We start from the raw sequence: 16,913 nt of genomic DNA on the forward strand, positions 1-16,913 counted from the left end.
CCTAAATGACTGTTTACTTACACATACTTGTGTGTCGAAATGGCTGTCTTTGCATTTAACTGTTCAAGCCCAATTAGGCTGCATAAAAGCACTCAGTTCAATACTCACGCGCTCTATGAGCAGCAGCTTCATCTGCACATGGCGTCTCTGACAGCGTTCAGAAACCATCTCTCTGACAGAATGTGCATATGGTGAAATATATATATTTTTTGTTGCTCCTTATTGCACTTTGTGGGTTTAAAATCACTTAAAAGCATGCAAATAATAAGCTTTCATGACCGCACAGCACAACAAAGTCACATGAGTGTAACAGCGGTAGAGACTACCGGTTAATCGTGTCTACCGGTATATCGCCCACCCCTAACTTTCAGTGTGGGATAGACAAATTAGCACAGGAAACTTATTGTTTCCCATATTTTTGTGAATACGTGTGTCTTTTGGTATGTGCCTGTATGTGTGTCATATCAAGGTGATAACATCTGTATGCACCTGTTCACGCCCCTGTCTAATCAGTCATTTGTCTTGCTCTTACACATGGTCTCACATTTACTCATTCCTTCATTTTGTCCTCATTCTGCCACAATAACACCGTTCTGTATTACCAGGAAAATCTTAGTGTCACAGGATATTGATGCGAGACTTTCCATTTTGTTGCTAATAACAGAACAATTCTAATAAATTTCCTGATTCTCTTCATCTCCGTGTCTCTCATGTCAGGAGTGCATATTCATACCAACATCATTCAAATTGCTGGAGGTCAGCGAGTTGCTGTAGCTAGTAGACAACTATTTTACTGTGATATTAATATCTCTCTTTCATACACATATATACACACACATTTTTAATTATTAAAAAATTGAATACTTTTGACAGGTAGTTTGGAATAATTAAATGTTTTTGTGCTTTTGAAATACTCTTTTATGCTTGCCAAGGCTACATTTAATCTTAAATGGAGTAACAATTTATGTTGTGAAATATTATTAAAAATTAGTTTTCTATTTTAATATATTTTAAAATATAGTTTATTCTTGTGATGAGAGAGCTGAATTTTCCGCAGCCATTACTCCAGTCTTCATTGTTATGTGATCCTTCAGAAATTATCCTGATATGCTAATTTGGTGCAGAAGAAACATTTCTCATCAATGTTGAAACCCGTTTTTGCGGCTTAATATTTTTGTGGAAACCATGAATACTCTACCATTAAAAAATCTTTTAAAATATCACACAAAAAAAAACATTTGAGCAAGGATTCACTACATTTACAATGTAACAAAATATTCATATTTCAATAAATCCTGTTCTTTTGAACTTTTCATTCATCAAATAATCCTGAAAAAAAGTTATCATGCTTTCCACAATGTTAAGCAGCAAAAACTTTCAACACAGATAATAAGAAAAATGATTAAAAATTGAGCACAAATAATATTTTATAATAACTGAGCACTAAATAAGCATATTAGAAAGATTTAAACTCAGCATCATCCTTAAAAATGTTTATCATTACGAGGGAAAATGTAATGCTCTCAAACATGCATACTCTGCTTCAGTACATCAGTGGAGCCTTATTAGTTAGCAGTGATTTTCTGTTGCCTCGCTTGCTTTTTCCTTATCTCCTTTCTTGACCATCTTTTATTCCTTCTTGTTCTTGTTTTCTCCTCCTTTGCATCTTATTTCCTCCTGTGCTCATGTTTACCATTACTCTGTAAGCATGTTTGTTTCCTGACGAGAGTAGTGTAATAAACACAAGATATGCATGGCCATCCTGATCATTTCCTGGTCGAGTTCAGCTCTGAATAGTTCATGATTGCATTCTCTGACTCAAATGTGAAAGCTATTCTCCTGAGATGAGAAGTGCTCAGTAGTACTCTCATCCTGGCTTTAGCAGCACATGCCATGTGAAACCATTTTACTCAATGATTCAGGGCTGCCTTTCCCTCTCTCACGCCCTGTTGCTTTACCGTATAGATAATATAATGTTGAATTAGATACACTGATCTGAGTGTATCTTTATGATCTCATAAATTGCAATGTGTTGTGATGGAAACCTGTTGTTTGTGTGCACTTCTATTGATTGTGTGTATGTTTTGAACTAATGTAGAACTGGTCAGTGAGGTTAGAGTGCTCCCAGGCTAATAATAACCTAGGTTTCCGTATCAGGATGTGTTCTTCTGTAGAGTTCATTCTGAGTTTGATCAATTTAATACAGCTGAGCACTTTGCTGCCATCCTCTTTTTTTCTTTGTAATTATTCTTTGCAATTATTATTTGCCATCTCTCAGACAGGTGAATTACCAAATTACGATTCTCTGAATTAATTATTAGCTTTGAGGGTGGAAGTAAAGTTTCTCTTTTCTAGTGACTTTTCATTCCTTATGCTATGTTTCTCGTTTCCTTTATTTCTCTCTCTTAGCTTATCATCTGTCCTAGACAAGGTGCCTTTGACCAAAGCACAGGCCATGCTTGTCCATCTGTGGGAAAAATGATCCTTTAAGTGCCAGCCCTGATTTATAGTTACAGCATGGCTAGCATTGATCATGTCAGAGACTGATAGTCGGCTGTAAGCTGACAAAGCCTCTCTTGGTGGGGAGAGGAACAAGAAAATGTGCCTGGAATCCGATGATTTCCGTCTCAAGCACCTTGAAATTCAATCTAACTGTTAACTTGTTCTCTCCTATGGAGAATATTTAAGATATTCTCATGTTTACAAAGGGCATTCCAATCACAGTTTTGAATTACCCATCATCTGCCTTCCCCTGCTCTAATTAGTGTACTGTTTAAGGTTCATCTTTAAAACTGTTCCAGTCACTTATATCCAAAAGATCAGTGATCCCTCTATCCCACCTGTAATGCTATCTTACTGGAGGACAAGAGCTCCAGGACTATTTTAGGAGTCATGAGAAAAAAGAAGACTCCATGTTAATGTAGTGGTCCGCATCAACAGTCACACTAATAGTAAAATCACATGGCCACTTGGAAGTATAAAGAGTGATGCAGCATTTGGTCATTCTCTAGGCTTAAGATCTGCTTGCCTTCTGCTTGCTTCATGCCCTTTTTAACCCTCTGGGGTCTGAGCTGTTTTCTGGGCCTGGAGGTGTTCTGACATGCTCATTACTTGTGACATTGTCATGGCTAAAGTCTTATTACACTGTATTTAGCACAAACTCTGCTACAATAATATATCAGCAGCATGTATGTAAAAGTTTGTAGTTTTGAGATAATGACATTTATGCGTGGTTTGTGAAAATACAAAAAAAAAAATTGTCACTGAAATAAGGCCATGAAACCCATACTGATTATTTCTTCACAAGACTTTTGAAAATTGTATCACGTAGCCTAGAATATTTGCTCCAAAACTATGTGAAAATCACCCTGACTGCTCATTCAGATAAGACAATATATTGATTTAAAATTTCTAAGACGTGTTTTGTGTGAGAAAGCCTTATGCAAAGAGGCGTGATCATCTCATTAATATGTAAGCCTTTAACACCTGAGAAAGACAAAGACACTCCCTTAACTGCCCTATTAGGAGCTATCAGGCCCTGTCATTCAGAGCAACCTTGCACAAAGAATGAGGAGATTTAAAAAAGAATGGCTTTTAGATTGTTTGGATTTATTTACAACACAACATAATCCAAAGATACACAACAAATGACAAAAGAGCACATTGAAAACAATGATCCAAAGACAGAGACCTTTTTGCCATTCCTAAAAACATTGTACATACCTTTCATTTCCAAGGTGTTTGATTTTCACTTTACCATTCATATACAGAGACTCATGTGAATGTTGAAGTCAGCAGGACTCAGTTGCATCAGGGCCCTGTAAAAAAAAAAAAAAAAAAAAAAAAACCTGTGAACATACTGATATCAAGAGAAACTATAGGGCTGCACGATTTTGGGAATAGATTTTAGATTTTTCTGGTTAAAATTTCTTTTTAAAATTCACAGAATACACACACAAATGTTTCCAACAATATATAATGAACAGGTTTGTTGTGCCTTGTAGGCATAGGCTACGCAGTGCTGCATAAAATAATAATAACAATAAATTAAATCTTCCAAAAGATTTCAGGAACAACTACGCTAGAGAAAAATACATTGATTATCATATGTTACTTCAAATGTTTCCATTCGTTATGATGATATGAAATGAGATAATAGTAAAAACATAAAACCTAATGTTTGGTACGTTTTGCTGATACATTCAAACACACAGCATGCTCCAAAATATGAAACATTATGGTTACCATATTATACATATCTACGTTTGAGCAGATATCCACAAACACAGTAACAGTAAACACGGGTCTAAATATTATAATATTCACCTTATATCTAGCAACACTTCAACTGCAATGTGAAGTTTATGCAACAATAACATTAACTAATAAGTAAGAATTTCTTACCTTACATCTTTCTTGTCTTCAAATCGCGTTCTTCTTCTGAGGTAAATCCAATGTAAGCTCACGGCTCGTCTTTCAAACTCGACGAAAAGCAGAGACTTGTGAAGTGTTTCTGTGTTTTGTGTTTGAGGTAACGAGCGCGTTCGTGTTCCATGTGGAGATTTGCATGTGAATCTCTTTTGCGCGAGTGGGCGTGGTCGTATTAAAAATAATTAGCAAGCGTTTGAGATACTGGACATCCTGTTGGTTTTATACAAATTACTTAAACAGAGAATATTTGTTTTCAGTTTGAATCCGATCATTTAAAAGTACACACTTAAATGTTTATAAAGGTATATGGCTCATAAATGTGTGACAAGTATTCGCTGAGTTTTGTTTCAGTTTATAGACGTGCTCAAGAAAAAAAGTTCACCGCGACGGAGAGGCAGAACGCACACCCTGTTTATTTTCTTTATTTTACAAAAGCACAATGTTTTGATTTGATTGTAAGTGGACACATACAAAAGTAGAAATATCACAGATTCTTTTTTATATTTCTTTTTTCTGTATGACCAGAAATGACGGAGTAATTTAAGTTTAATGTGCTACAATGTGAAGAAAATCCTGCAAAACGCGGGGGCGCGTTTGCCGACCTCAGAGGGTTAAAAGGTGTTTGATGTTTGAACTGATTGCATCTCTCCTCTCCGTTTCAGGTTCTGACTCAATGATGAATGTACTGTCCGTGCTGGGCCTCTACTGGGGGCCATGTTCACCATCCTGCCCTAGTGGTGAACACCCTCAGAGTATTTGCTGCTGAGGCCAGCGGGGCAAGTGGAGCACCGGCCTCGAATCTCTCCAAAATATCCAAAAGAGCCCTCTACACCGAGAAGCACATGCTTATTTGAAAGTTCGGTGCACAGCAACGCAAAAGAAGTCAGCGGTAAAACAGCTGATCCTTTGTCGAGTGGTGGTGGAGTGTCGAGAGAGATCAAGAAACCTAATCCTCTTATCCCAAGACGCCAGCCGAGAGTGAGTGCACTCAGGGAACGCGTGGTGGGGGTGAAAGTGCTGGTTGGAGGGCTGGGGCTAGAGGCAGCAATCAAAGCGGAGACACACGTCATGGACTATGGGGGCCATGGTGACCTAGCATAAATGGCTACTCTTGACCCAAAGCTTGTGCCGGTGTCTGCTGCTCAACCTTTTTCCTTTTTCCTTCTCTTTTCCTCTCTGTTGTCCTACTCTTGCTGCGAACATTGCAACGGTCATCCTCTCAGCCGCCCCTCTGCCCCCCTCTCTTCCCCAGTCCCGCTTTCGCATTGTGGCCATGGGGCTGTGGAAGTTAGTGCGGGGCGTCAGGCAACTAGAGCTCCACCGCCTCATCCTGGCGCTCATCGTCTTCTGCCTGCTTTCCATGGCTTTCCTGGCCTACTATGTCAGCAACAGCCCTAAAATTAAAGAGGCGCCCCCTTTGCCCTTCAGTGACTGTGGTGGAGTTGTCGCGGCTGCAGCAGGAGGGCAACGGGCTCCTCTTTTCCTGCCAACTTTCACAGGCCGGCAGAGGACGGTTAAAGTGGTGGATAACTCTCGAACGGAGCCTGTGGTGCTTGTCTTTGTGGAGAGCATTTACTCTCAACTCGGACAAGAGATTGTAGCTATCCTCGAGTCCAGCCGCTTCCGTTACCACACTGAGATTGCACCCAGCAAAGGCGACATGCCTACATTGATGGAGCGCGATGTTGGTCGCTACGCCCTGGTCATTTATGAGAACATTCTTAAGTATGTCAACTTAGATGCTTGGAATCGGGACCTGCTGGATAAATATTGCGCAGAATTCGGCGTGGGCATCATCGGCTTCTTTAAAGCCAATGAGAACTCCTTGCTCAGTGCCCAGCTGAAGGGCTTCCCGCTCTTCCTGCACTCTAACCTGGGCCTACGGGACTACCACATCAACCCAGCTGCCCCATTACTGTACATCACTAAACCCAATGAGGTGGAACAGGGCCCACTCCCTGGTGATGACTGGACGGTCTTTCAGTCTAACCACAGCACCTACGAGCCTGTGCTTCTGGCCGTCACAAAGTCCTCAGAAGCACTGGCCCACCTGGGCCCCCACCGAGCCCTTCATGCCACTGTAGTTCAGGACCTTGGCCTTCACGATGGCATTCAAAGAGTGCTTTTTGGCAACAATCTGTCGTTTTGGCTGCATAAGTTGATTTTTGTGGATGCCATAGCCTATCTGACAGGAAAAAGACTCTGCCTGTCCTTGGAGAGGCATCTGCTAGTTGACGTGGATGATATATTTGTGGGAAAGGAGGGGACGCGGATGAAGGTGACAGATGTGAAGGTACGTGTCTCTTCTATCTTTGTTAAAGGGATAATTTACCCCAAAAATTCTGTCATTTACTTACTGCAATGACATTTTAAAACTTTGTGACTTTCTTTTTTTTCTCTGGTTTGGAATGACATTTTTGAATTTAATTTTTTGGGTGAACTATCTCTAAGTTATTAGGCAGCTCAATGTTGTTTAACTGTGAGCATTCACATTGTTCTCTCAAACTCATCATCTCAGCTGTTGACGTAACGAGCAAAACGTATGTTCTCGAAATGGGTAACGATGTATTGGATAATAGATAACATGGTACACACTACGCAGATGATGCTTTGAGCACTGTAGTGTCATGGAGAGGCTAACAGCTCGTACTCAAAATAATGTGCTTGTTAGAGCAAGGGATAATTGCTCTGTTTGGACAATGTGCCTATTAACCTCCTATTTATTAGCGGCTTTGCCAAAGGGGCTGATTACACAGACTTATGAATCCCTCCCAGTTCTCATCATCAGGTTGTGTAGAAGCTTTCAGCCTTCCACAATATGCAAACCACACTGCTGACTGTGGTCTGTACACCCTCAGGAGCCATAAATGTGTAGTATACACTTGCAAAGAGAGACACCACCTGGAGGTCATCCTCTTTGAAAATAGTCAAAGTAAATGAACAGCTCTAATAAGAAATATGTCAATTAATGTCCCATTTGCATTGACAACATGAAGATGTTTTTTAGCAGAAACATCTGAGTCAGTCAGGCAGTTAATTAGCTCACCATCAATTATATTTGACAAAGTTAGCAACATTTAGATTCATATGCAAGGGATGTGGAGAAAAATACATTGATGATTGGTCTTTGACCATTTAAAATTTGATGTGCTAAAATGGCGAATGGATATCTGTAACGTCAGCATAATGATCAAAAGTAGATTTTTATCAGCATTGATATAAAATATTTATTTTTCTGTTTGAGGAATAGCTTATGCACGAACACAAGAATTCTATCATTATTTCTGTCATTACTTACTCTACCTCATGTCATTCCAAACCTGCATGACTTACTTTCATTGTAAACAATAATATGACCACTTTGTTCCATATAATGAACGTAAAAGCACCTGTTGCTGTCAAGTTCCAAATTTACAAGGGTTTGGAATGACTGATGATTACAGAAATTAAATGTTTAGGTGAACTATTCCTTTAAGTTTCTGCCAAGTCTGTATAACATAGGTTGGGAGTCATGTTCATACCTTCCAAATAGAGGACATGTGTGTGACGTCACCGTCGGCCGGAGTGACTGCGGTTACGCCCACTGAGTGGCAAAAAGACTGAGCGGCAGCATTTGTTTTCAGCGTGAATGCCGTGAAAAACACACAAAATGCATCTAAAACGGAAAAGAGCTTTGCGATTGACTGAACAACTAGATTTGACACGAAATCTGAGGTATATTTTTACAGACTGCCGAAAGCTACAGAACAGAGAAGCAAATGGACTCCAGGCAGAAAAAGGTGGATTTGCAGTGATCATTTTGTGTCAGTATGCTGAATTTAGTAGTAAAATCATACCCTATATATTGTATTGTTATATATTGTAGTTGACAACTTATCAATTAAATATTTACCATCGTATATTCTGCATAATTGGATGTTTTTAAATAATCACTGACAAAAATGATATAAGTGTTAGAGCTGGACGATATGATGATGTTTATAACATCGATATAAGTAGGCACCCAGATTTAGACCTACCTATACATTGTATTTATATAAAGCGTTCACAGGCAAATTTGCTTTATGTATTTCCCCGACGTCGAAATCAGGCCCATAAATGTCAGGAAACATGATTTCTGGCTGCATGTCAATATCCATGGATCACTGGATCTTTGGTAAGTTGTAAGGAACACTATATCGAGTCAAACCTTTAGTTTAAACTGATAATAGTTTGTTTACTGGCGTTTTTGCAGTTTTTTTTGCAGCCTCTTAAATCCAGTCACGTAGCAGCAATTTTGCCACTCAGTATGGCTGAGGTTGCGTGTTCCAGCGGGAAAGGGACGTCAATGCATACGCTCTATATTAAAACCTACCTTAGTAAAACTTTGACTCTTTAAGCTCGTCCTCAGGAAAGGCATCAAGTCTAACGAAATAATATCTCACCCTTTTGATTCTTCTTGGCCTTTTATTTTATTTAATTTTTTTACATAAACTAATATTGTGATGCATGCCCTCAATTTCATTTGCAGTAAATGTAAACGAATATTTAATATTTCTGTATAAACGTCTCTAAAAGTTTATCCATCCAGTACCTCAGTATGAAAACCACTGCATGCAAGGTAATCTCTAACAATAGCATCTGTGCACTAACAGTAGAATTCTATGGAGCAATTGCTGTGTTTTGCCCCATATACTTCAATTGTAAGTACATTTTTTCAACATGTTTTGTTTTTGCAAACTGGGATGACTCGATTACTTTCTGTGGTAATTGACAGCATGACACAGATGCTGTTGATGGAGCTTAACTTGTATTTAGCCCTGAACATCCCTTAAAACCCAGCCTGTTACACAACCACTGCTATTTATTATTTACTGGTGAAAGAATGTGTTGCATTGTAGCATCTCATTTCCATATGTTTTTCTCTTACAGTCATTCTTAATCATAATGGTTACTGGGGACAATACCTTGGAGCAAGGACATGGTTTTTAGTTAATTCATGTTCTTCTATTTTCCACAGATAGCATAAATGATTTTCAGGAATATGTGTGTAACAGACAGATTATCCACCCACTGAGTTGTGTTTATGTTGTTGTTGTTTTGCCAGCTTTGTATGGTGATGTATGCCATACCACCTGGCCTCAAGCTGAACAAGTGGGCTGTAATCACCTCAGCCAGTGGTGCTGCATAGAAAACTCAAACAAACTGTGTCTAATGGTGGACTAATCGCATCTATTCTTACTCCATATGCTTTTTCAGCTTATTTCCACCTACTCGCTACACATTGCATACATTATTCACATATGTACTCACAGTTCACTGCTCTTCTTCCTGTGCAGAGGACATAATTAGCTTTGTTCTGATTGGCATTGTTATTCCAAATTAAATTTTTAATGATCATGAAACTCTGTTTTGCTTAACTTATTTTAATAAAGCAATGATATTTTAATATATTTCGTTATTGTATATATGGGTCAATGACATGGCGCATATATTTTTGTGCATTATTTCCCTTTAAAATAATATTATGGCATTTTAAAGCCCCAAAATGTATATTTAAACTATTTTAAATGGTGTTTTAATATTAATAAATACAAAAATAAAATATTATGGCATAATTGTATAATAATTTAAGATTGAGAAAAGAGAACTTTTGTCCGACAATTTTTATGGTCATATTTGTCAGGGTAGCACAACGTATTTTATTATAAAGTGAAAAGGTAATAACAGTAAGTTTGATAATGCATCATCCAAAAGACCCCAATTGATCTTTGTGGCAGACTGAAAAGGTTTGTAGATCTCTCTCAAATACAGATCAAATTAGCTACTTTCAAGTAGGTTGGTACACTTTACATGTCAGGTGGTACAACCGTTGTAAAACTAGAAAAATGCTATTTTATCATAAACTTCTTTATTGTATTAAAAAAAATTTATCATATGTATGAACTTGTTAGCATAGGCAAACGCTAATACAGGCATCCAAGTAGAAGCCTAGCCTATTCAATGTAAAATTAGTTGCAAAAGTCAGGTAAATGTCAGGTGGTGCAACTGTAATTGTCCCTTTATGAGAAAAAAACATTATTTAAGCTAAATAAATAATAAATGTTATTATTATTATTATTATATTATTATTATTATTATTATTATTTAAAAAAAAAAATTATTGTCCTAAAATTTTTTGTTTTAAGTTAAAGATGTTTTAACACTTTCAGTTATTTTCATGATAGTAACTTTTTAATAATTTTAGATGCCACTATCGTATCAAGTAAAGAAAAATTGGTCACTTTATATATGGTTGTATTTACATATAAAAATAATTGTTAGGTACAATGTACCGTTGTGTGCTGCTATTGAGGTGGGATAACATATCAGATTACATTTGAAGATGTCATATGTTCAAGTTAAATGTGCCCCACCTATGGCATGTTGTCACATTTCACTTCCATTTTTTGGGGGGTAAATAAAGAAAAAAAGTAAAACACTGTATTAATGAAACAAAACCACATAATTAATGTGGGGGGAAAAAAAAAATTCTTTGAACCCCAAGGGGATTTACACAAACTGAGGAAGTCAAAAAGTGTTAGGTTGTGCCCCGCTCTCCCCTACACAATATGTGCATTGTATTAGACATTTTTAGTCATATGCACAGATTATTTCTTCGTTTTAGCTTGTATATTTGTGACAAAAAGTACAGGTCATTGGGTTACTGACAACATAATGAACAAGGTGAGACAGTCTTCAGTGAAACGGTGATTGTGTCCTCTTTTTCATTTTGTTCTTTTAATGTGGGTCATATTCCATGTATCAGCAGAGATGGCGTTCTGAAAAAAAACAAAAACTTTTCAATAGACTTCTGATGACAAATCTGAGTTGTTCAGTGATGTGAAATATAGAGTGCCACTTAAACATAACGAATTATGTATTTATATATATTTGCTAAATGTATTTCATTTTTTATTTGAATCTAAAATTCAAGTTTACAAATAAATAGACATGAAAAATTGTGTAGTTCAATAGATAACTTTCCTACACTTCAAAGCCTGTTTTTACTTTCAATTGGTTAAGTTTAGACCCTGATTACTACTGTATAATAATAGCAATGTATTTTTTATACTTTAATTTTCACAGTTTGTTGCAAATTTGAGCTTCTTGACATGTCAAATGTACTTAGAGACTTCATGTCACCACTGTGTCGCCTTTGTCTCCTCTGGCTTTTGTCTTGCTTGGTTGAAGACACTTAATATTCAACAATATTGTTGGTCTGCCTGCATTGACACCATTATATGAGAACTGAACGATGACATCACTGTGTTAACTAAATGTATAACGTTTTTGCAACAAAAATGAACCAACACTGAACTAATGCTGGACTAGGACTCTATTTTCTTCTAGATCTGCTGTAGAGCCGAAACAAACTTTTGTTGCATTATTTTCCTGTTATCACTGTAAAGCTGCTTTGAAACGATATGTATTGTAAAAAGCGCTATATAAATAATTGTCAGCTGTACGGGGAGAAGAGAATATCTGTATGGGAATGAATATTTTATCCTTGTCCACTGACCAAATGTGTTCCCTTTGCTGAATGCGACATTGCTGTGCATGCAGTCAATCTGTCTGCAGGAGCTGAATCTTGTCTTAAGAACAATCTTGAGTCTGTTAGAGATAATCAGACTGGCTATGGGAAGAAAATAGGATTCAGGTATGAAAATGTTGCTGCAGTGCTGAGCTAAGTCTATTGTGACGGCAAAGTGGTGACAAAAGCTTTGTTCTGACCCCTGGCCATATTGACTTTCTTTTTCTCTGTCGTAACTTTGATCAAAGTTATTGATCGTCAAAGAAATACCACATTTTCTTTTTTTAAAGGGAAACATCATTTTATTTTAACTTAACTGTTTTTATCAATCTGTCAAAGTTGATTCGCACTACTGATTATCCACCCTGGACACCACCCTGCAGTCTTGGACGGCTCGCAGATTGCCATAAAAACTGCAGGATTATGCTGACATGCTGAGCAAACACACTCAAGGCAGAACAAATATTGGATACACATACTCAGGGACACCGGCGTCTCTTAAATCAGCGTAAGATGCCATCTCTTCATGGCGAAGCAGCAGCCTTCTCTCCCCAGCAGCTCATCTTGATTTGTGATATTGCTGCAACTATCGGCTCAGCTTTGTGTTAGATTTGTGCGGAAAGCGACACTATCTCTCCCCGCCGTCTGATTTGTGCTGGAACAGCGCTGTAATTCGCTTATATCCCCGTATCACTCTCAGAGTTTGAAGGGCTTGATGGCAGGATCATTTTGTATTTCAAGCCTCACAGCGCCGTCATTAGCTAGATGTGCGCAGTGATGCTAAGTTATGAAATGTGTTCATTTCACAAGGATGAGTTTAGATTGATGTTAAGGCTGCAGCTTCATTCGGCACGTCTGACCTGCCCGTGGGTAGAGGAGATTTGAATGCAAATGTATATTTCACATCCCACTCATTCTGTCTATCTGGCCTACGGCCTGAAAGTTAGTCATTTCTTCATAGGACTGAATAGGCACCACACTGCCATCTGTTGGTGACTTTAGCGCATACATTTGTTAAGGTAGCGGAGAGATTCGTTTTAAAAGCACTGTTGATGTTTTTGCCTTCAAGCACAGCTCAGGGTAACGTCAGATGTTTTTGTTGTTGTTGTTGTTCTTGGCAAATTGCTAATCTTATTCCACAGATTTTAGACAGGACTTTGATAGCATGTTATTAAAGTAATAACTCTTCTTCAATTTCAAGGCTTTGCTCAACACACAGAATAAACTACGGACGCTAGTTCCCAACTTCACCTTCAATCTTGGCTTCTCTGGAAAGTTCTACCATGCAGGTACTTATTTTTTTCTCTTCTTCTGTTGTCTTTTAAGACTCTTAAGCATTTGTTTACACTTGTTTACAGCTGTTTTATATTTTTTAATATATTTATTAATAAAGTTATTATGTGATGGTGAAGCTGAATTTTCAACAACCATTACTCCAGTCTTCAGTATCACATGATCCTTCAGAAATCATTCTAATATGCTGATTTGCTGCTCAAGAAACAATTATTCTTATTATTATGAATGTTGAAAAGAGTTGTCCTGCTTAATATTTTTTATGGAAACCTTGAAAAATCTAAATTTAGTGCAAACTGAGAGTGAAAAGTGATTTCAATCAGATTTGCACAACTTGCAAAGTATTACATTTTTTTTCCTGTTCAGACTACAAAAAACACTAAATGGATCTTTGTTTACATAAGGACAAACAAACGAACACATTTTTACTGTCTTAAGTCATTCTAAGATCCAAATGTCTTTACTATTAAACTTCAACAGTATGTATATGTGTGTTTGCAGGTACAGAGGAGGAGGATGACGGTGATGACATGCTGTTACAGCACCGGCATGAGTTCTGGTGGTTTCCACACATGTGGAGTCACATGCAACCTCACCTCTTCCACAATGGCAGCGTGTTGGCGGAGCAAATGAGACTCAACATGCTGTTTGCACAGGTTAGTTGGTGAAATGTATCTCAAAACTGAATTATGGATTTCTATGCCACTAACAGTTTCAAACAGATTTTCAGTAATAACGTTACCAAAATATTTTTTTCCCAGACATTCCATCACTTCTGTTTGGAGATGATCCCATCCTTAATAGTACTCCATTGTTTGAATGTTTTAAGTGTTTACACTCTTCAGCCAACCTACAGAATTCTTACTTGTAGTTTTCTTGAAATATTGAGCTTAGATAGGCGACATAATTTTTAAATAAAAAAAGTAGTTTCTTCGATCTTTTCCAAATTAGTTTTTTCCCCTCATGTGTTGCGACAGGGGAGCACGCTTTGTTCCTTCATCATTGTGTCACTATTTACTGGCATTATTGCTGCTGTCGCAGAGGTGCGAGTATCGATTCTCTGCCCGCCTGCTTTATCTCATGTTGGTATTTCATTATAGATTTGTATTAGCACTTTTTCATTGGATCGGTAGGATTCTCTTTGACCTTGACTCAGTGTGTATCCGCTGAGGAGATTGTGAATTTGGCCTGTTGAAACGAGCCCACCCTGGTGTAATGATGGTCATTGGAGTGGGATATGGACCGCAGGCAGAAAGACAGAGAGAGGGAGTGCGCCGTGAATACTAACCAGCCCTTTCCTCCTCTCGCTAATCCCTCTGTCACATCCTGTCTTTAGAGCAGACATTGACACATATGCCTTCTCCTGCTCTCTGCTCAATGAAGAAGACACAGCTCCTTCATCAAGGTTTAATGAGCCTGCAAAGGGCCGTTCTTAGCCGGGGCTTATGGATCTCACAGTTTGTGCTCACACATACTCACACACGAGTGGAGGAAGCTCTTAAAGGTGGCACTTTTGACTTGAAGTAAAGCCCTCTGCTCATCTTAGGATGTGTTTGTCTACCACCCTCCTGTGGTGTTGGAAAAAACTATGCTTCTTGACACACTGCCTCTGCTGAGAAACATAATCAAAAGCTTCTCGCTCGCAAACGCCCTGATGACATGTCTTGTTAACGGTGTCTCTAATGCATCTCTTATCGACTTTTCTCCTCTGTTCTAGTCCCATTCACCCTATAAGTCTTGGCAGTGCAATTACGAGTGAATTTCAAGTGGTGAGTGGATTTGTGATTGATCATCTCAAGCGTTTGTTTGTCTCTTGCCCTTACAGGAGCATGGTATTCCCACAGACATGGGGTACGCTGTGGCCCCTCATCATTCAGGGGTGTATCCCGTACACAGCCAGCTGTACGAGGCCTGGAAGAGTGTGTGGGGGATCACAGTGACCAGCACAGAAGAATATCCACACCTGAGGCCAGCACGCCATCGCAGGGGCTTCATACATCGTGACATAAAGGTAAAAAGATGCTGCTTCACTGTAAGGCCCAATGATCTGATACAAAAAAAGAGGACAGAAACTAAGTAAACCATCTTTCAGCCGAACGCATATTTTCTAATTTGCTGATTTAGTGCTAAAGAAATATTTCTATCAATGTTGAAAAGAGTTGTGCTGCTTAATATTGTTGTAGAAACAACTTTTTTTCTTTTTTTGATGAATAGAAAGTTCAAAAGAACAACATTTATTTGAATTAGAAATCTTTTGTAATATTGTAAATGTATTTACTGTCACTTTTGATCAATTTAATGCATCCTTGCTGAATAAAAGAAAAAACAATCGTGTTGATTTTGGTGTCAAAGGGCCTTTATTCATAAAACACAAGCAGAATGATTTTCTATGTAAATCTTACATAATTCAATTGCATGCAACAATTTATCCGATAAGGATTGTATAAGCAATTTAGAGATTCATTCTGCTTGTGTTTTATGAATTAGACACAATAATGCAGTTACTGTAGCCTGATCTCAAATTGCGCCCACCATCATCAGATAAAAAGTGACTTATGGCAGTTTCATTCCTTCTAATACATTTGTCTTGGCCATTCTTGGAGTGTGGCTGAAGCAGAATTGAGGCTTGTCTGTTCAGGTCTCTAACCTTCTTCTGTCTGCAGGTGTTGCCCAGGCAGACATGTGGCCTGTTTACTCACACTATCTTCTATAATGAGTACCCTGGAGGCTCTCGCGAGCTGGACAAGAGCATACGTGGAGGAGAACTCTTCCTCACTGTCCTCCTAAACCCTGTGAGTTGTATTTGTGCTGTTTTCTCCTCTGTGTTTGTGCGTGCGTGTGTGTTTAGTGAATGGGAGTGAGTGTATATTTTTTGGTGACAGAGTCCTGCCCTTGCACTGTGTGCTTTTGTTTGTGTTCGGCCCTATCGCCTGAAGTGTTTGCTAGTGCAGCAGCTGGAAACATAAACTAGATTATGATCTTCATAATGAAAGTAGTAGATGTTTCCACAGCTTTTATTTAAAAAAGAAACAAATTAACTTAAATGTAAATAATGTTGTTTCCACCCTCAGATCAGCATCTTTATGACTCATCTGTCAAACTACGGAAATGATCGGCTTGGTCTTTATACCTTTGAGTCTCTTGTGAAGTTTGTGCAGTGCTGGACCAACGTACGGCTACAGACTTTACCTCCAATGGAACTAGCCGAGAAATATTTCCAGATCTTTCCAGAGGAGATGGACCCCCTATGGCAGGTAAGAGAGCATCACATTTTTGACACGTATATCTATTAATTACAATGATTGGTGCCTGACATGCAAAAAACTCCACAAATCTCTTTATTTAAAATGATAAAATAGTGTTATAAATTATATAATAATAATAATTAAAACTGTAATATTGAATGAATGGAAAAGTAATGGACATTTTTTATCAAAATTTGTGGGAATGTTTTCTTCATCTTTTCATCCATTCAGAACCCCTGTCATGACAAGAGACATAAAGACATCTGGTCCAAAGAGAAGACCTGTGATAGGCTTCCCAAATTTCTGGTTATTGGCCCACAGAAAACGGGTAAGTCCACATGTTTCCAGACTCAAATAAAAAATCCTGCTTAGGTTAACTGAATAAAAAAGGT

General features: G+C 38.1%; 1 protein-coding gene across 3 annotated transcripts in view; it reads left to right on the forward strand.

Moving 5' to 3' along the window:
* ndst2a (N-deacetylase/N-sulfotransferase (heparan glucosaminyl) 2a) overlaps positions 1 to 16,913 on the forward strand; it is a 124,847-nt gene that overhangs the window by 103,864 nt on the left and 4,070 nt on the right. For all 3 annotated transcript variants that reach the window (XM_082154115.1, XM_082154117.1, XM_082154116.1), the window contains exons 4-10: positions 5,094 to 6,724; positions 13,185 to 13,272; positions 13,778 to 13,932; positions 15,102 to 15,287; positions 15,940 to 16,068; positions 16,348 to 16,530; positions 16,753 to 16,849. In XM_082154115.1, coding sequence (XP_082010241.1) covers positions 5,705 to 6,724; positions 13,185 to 13,272; positions 13,778 to 13,932; positions 15,102 to 15,287; positions 15,940 to 16,068; positions 16,348 to 16,530; positions 16,753 to 16,849 — 1,858 coding nt within the window. In that variant the 5' untranslated portion in view covers positions 5,094 to 5,704. The remainder of the gene's footprint in view (positions 1 to 5,093; positions 6,725 to 13,184; positions 13,273 to 13,777; positions 13,933 to 15,101; positions 15,288 to 15,939; positions 16,069 to 16,347; positions 16,531 to 16,752; positions 16,850 to 16,913) is intronic.

Source organism: Leuciscus leuciscus (assembly GCF_965113295.1).
Source record: "Leuciscus leuciscus genome assembly, chromosome: 22".
Lineage (NCBI taxonomy): Eukaryota > Metazoa > Chordata > Actinopteri > Cypriniformes > Leuciscidae > Leuciscus > Leuciscus leuciscus.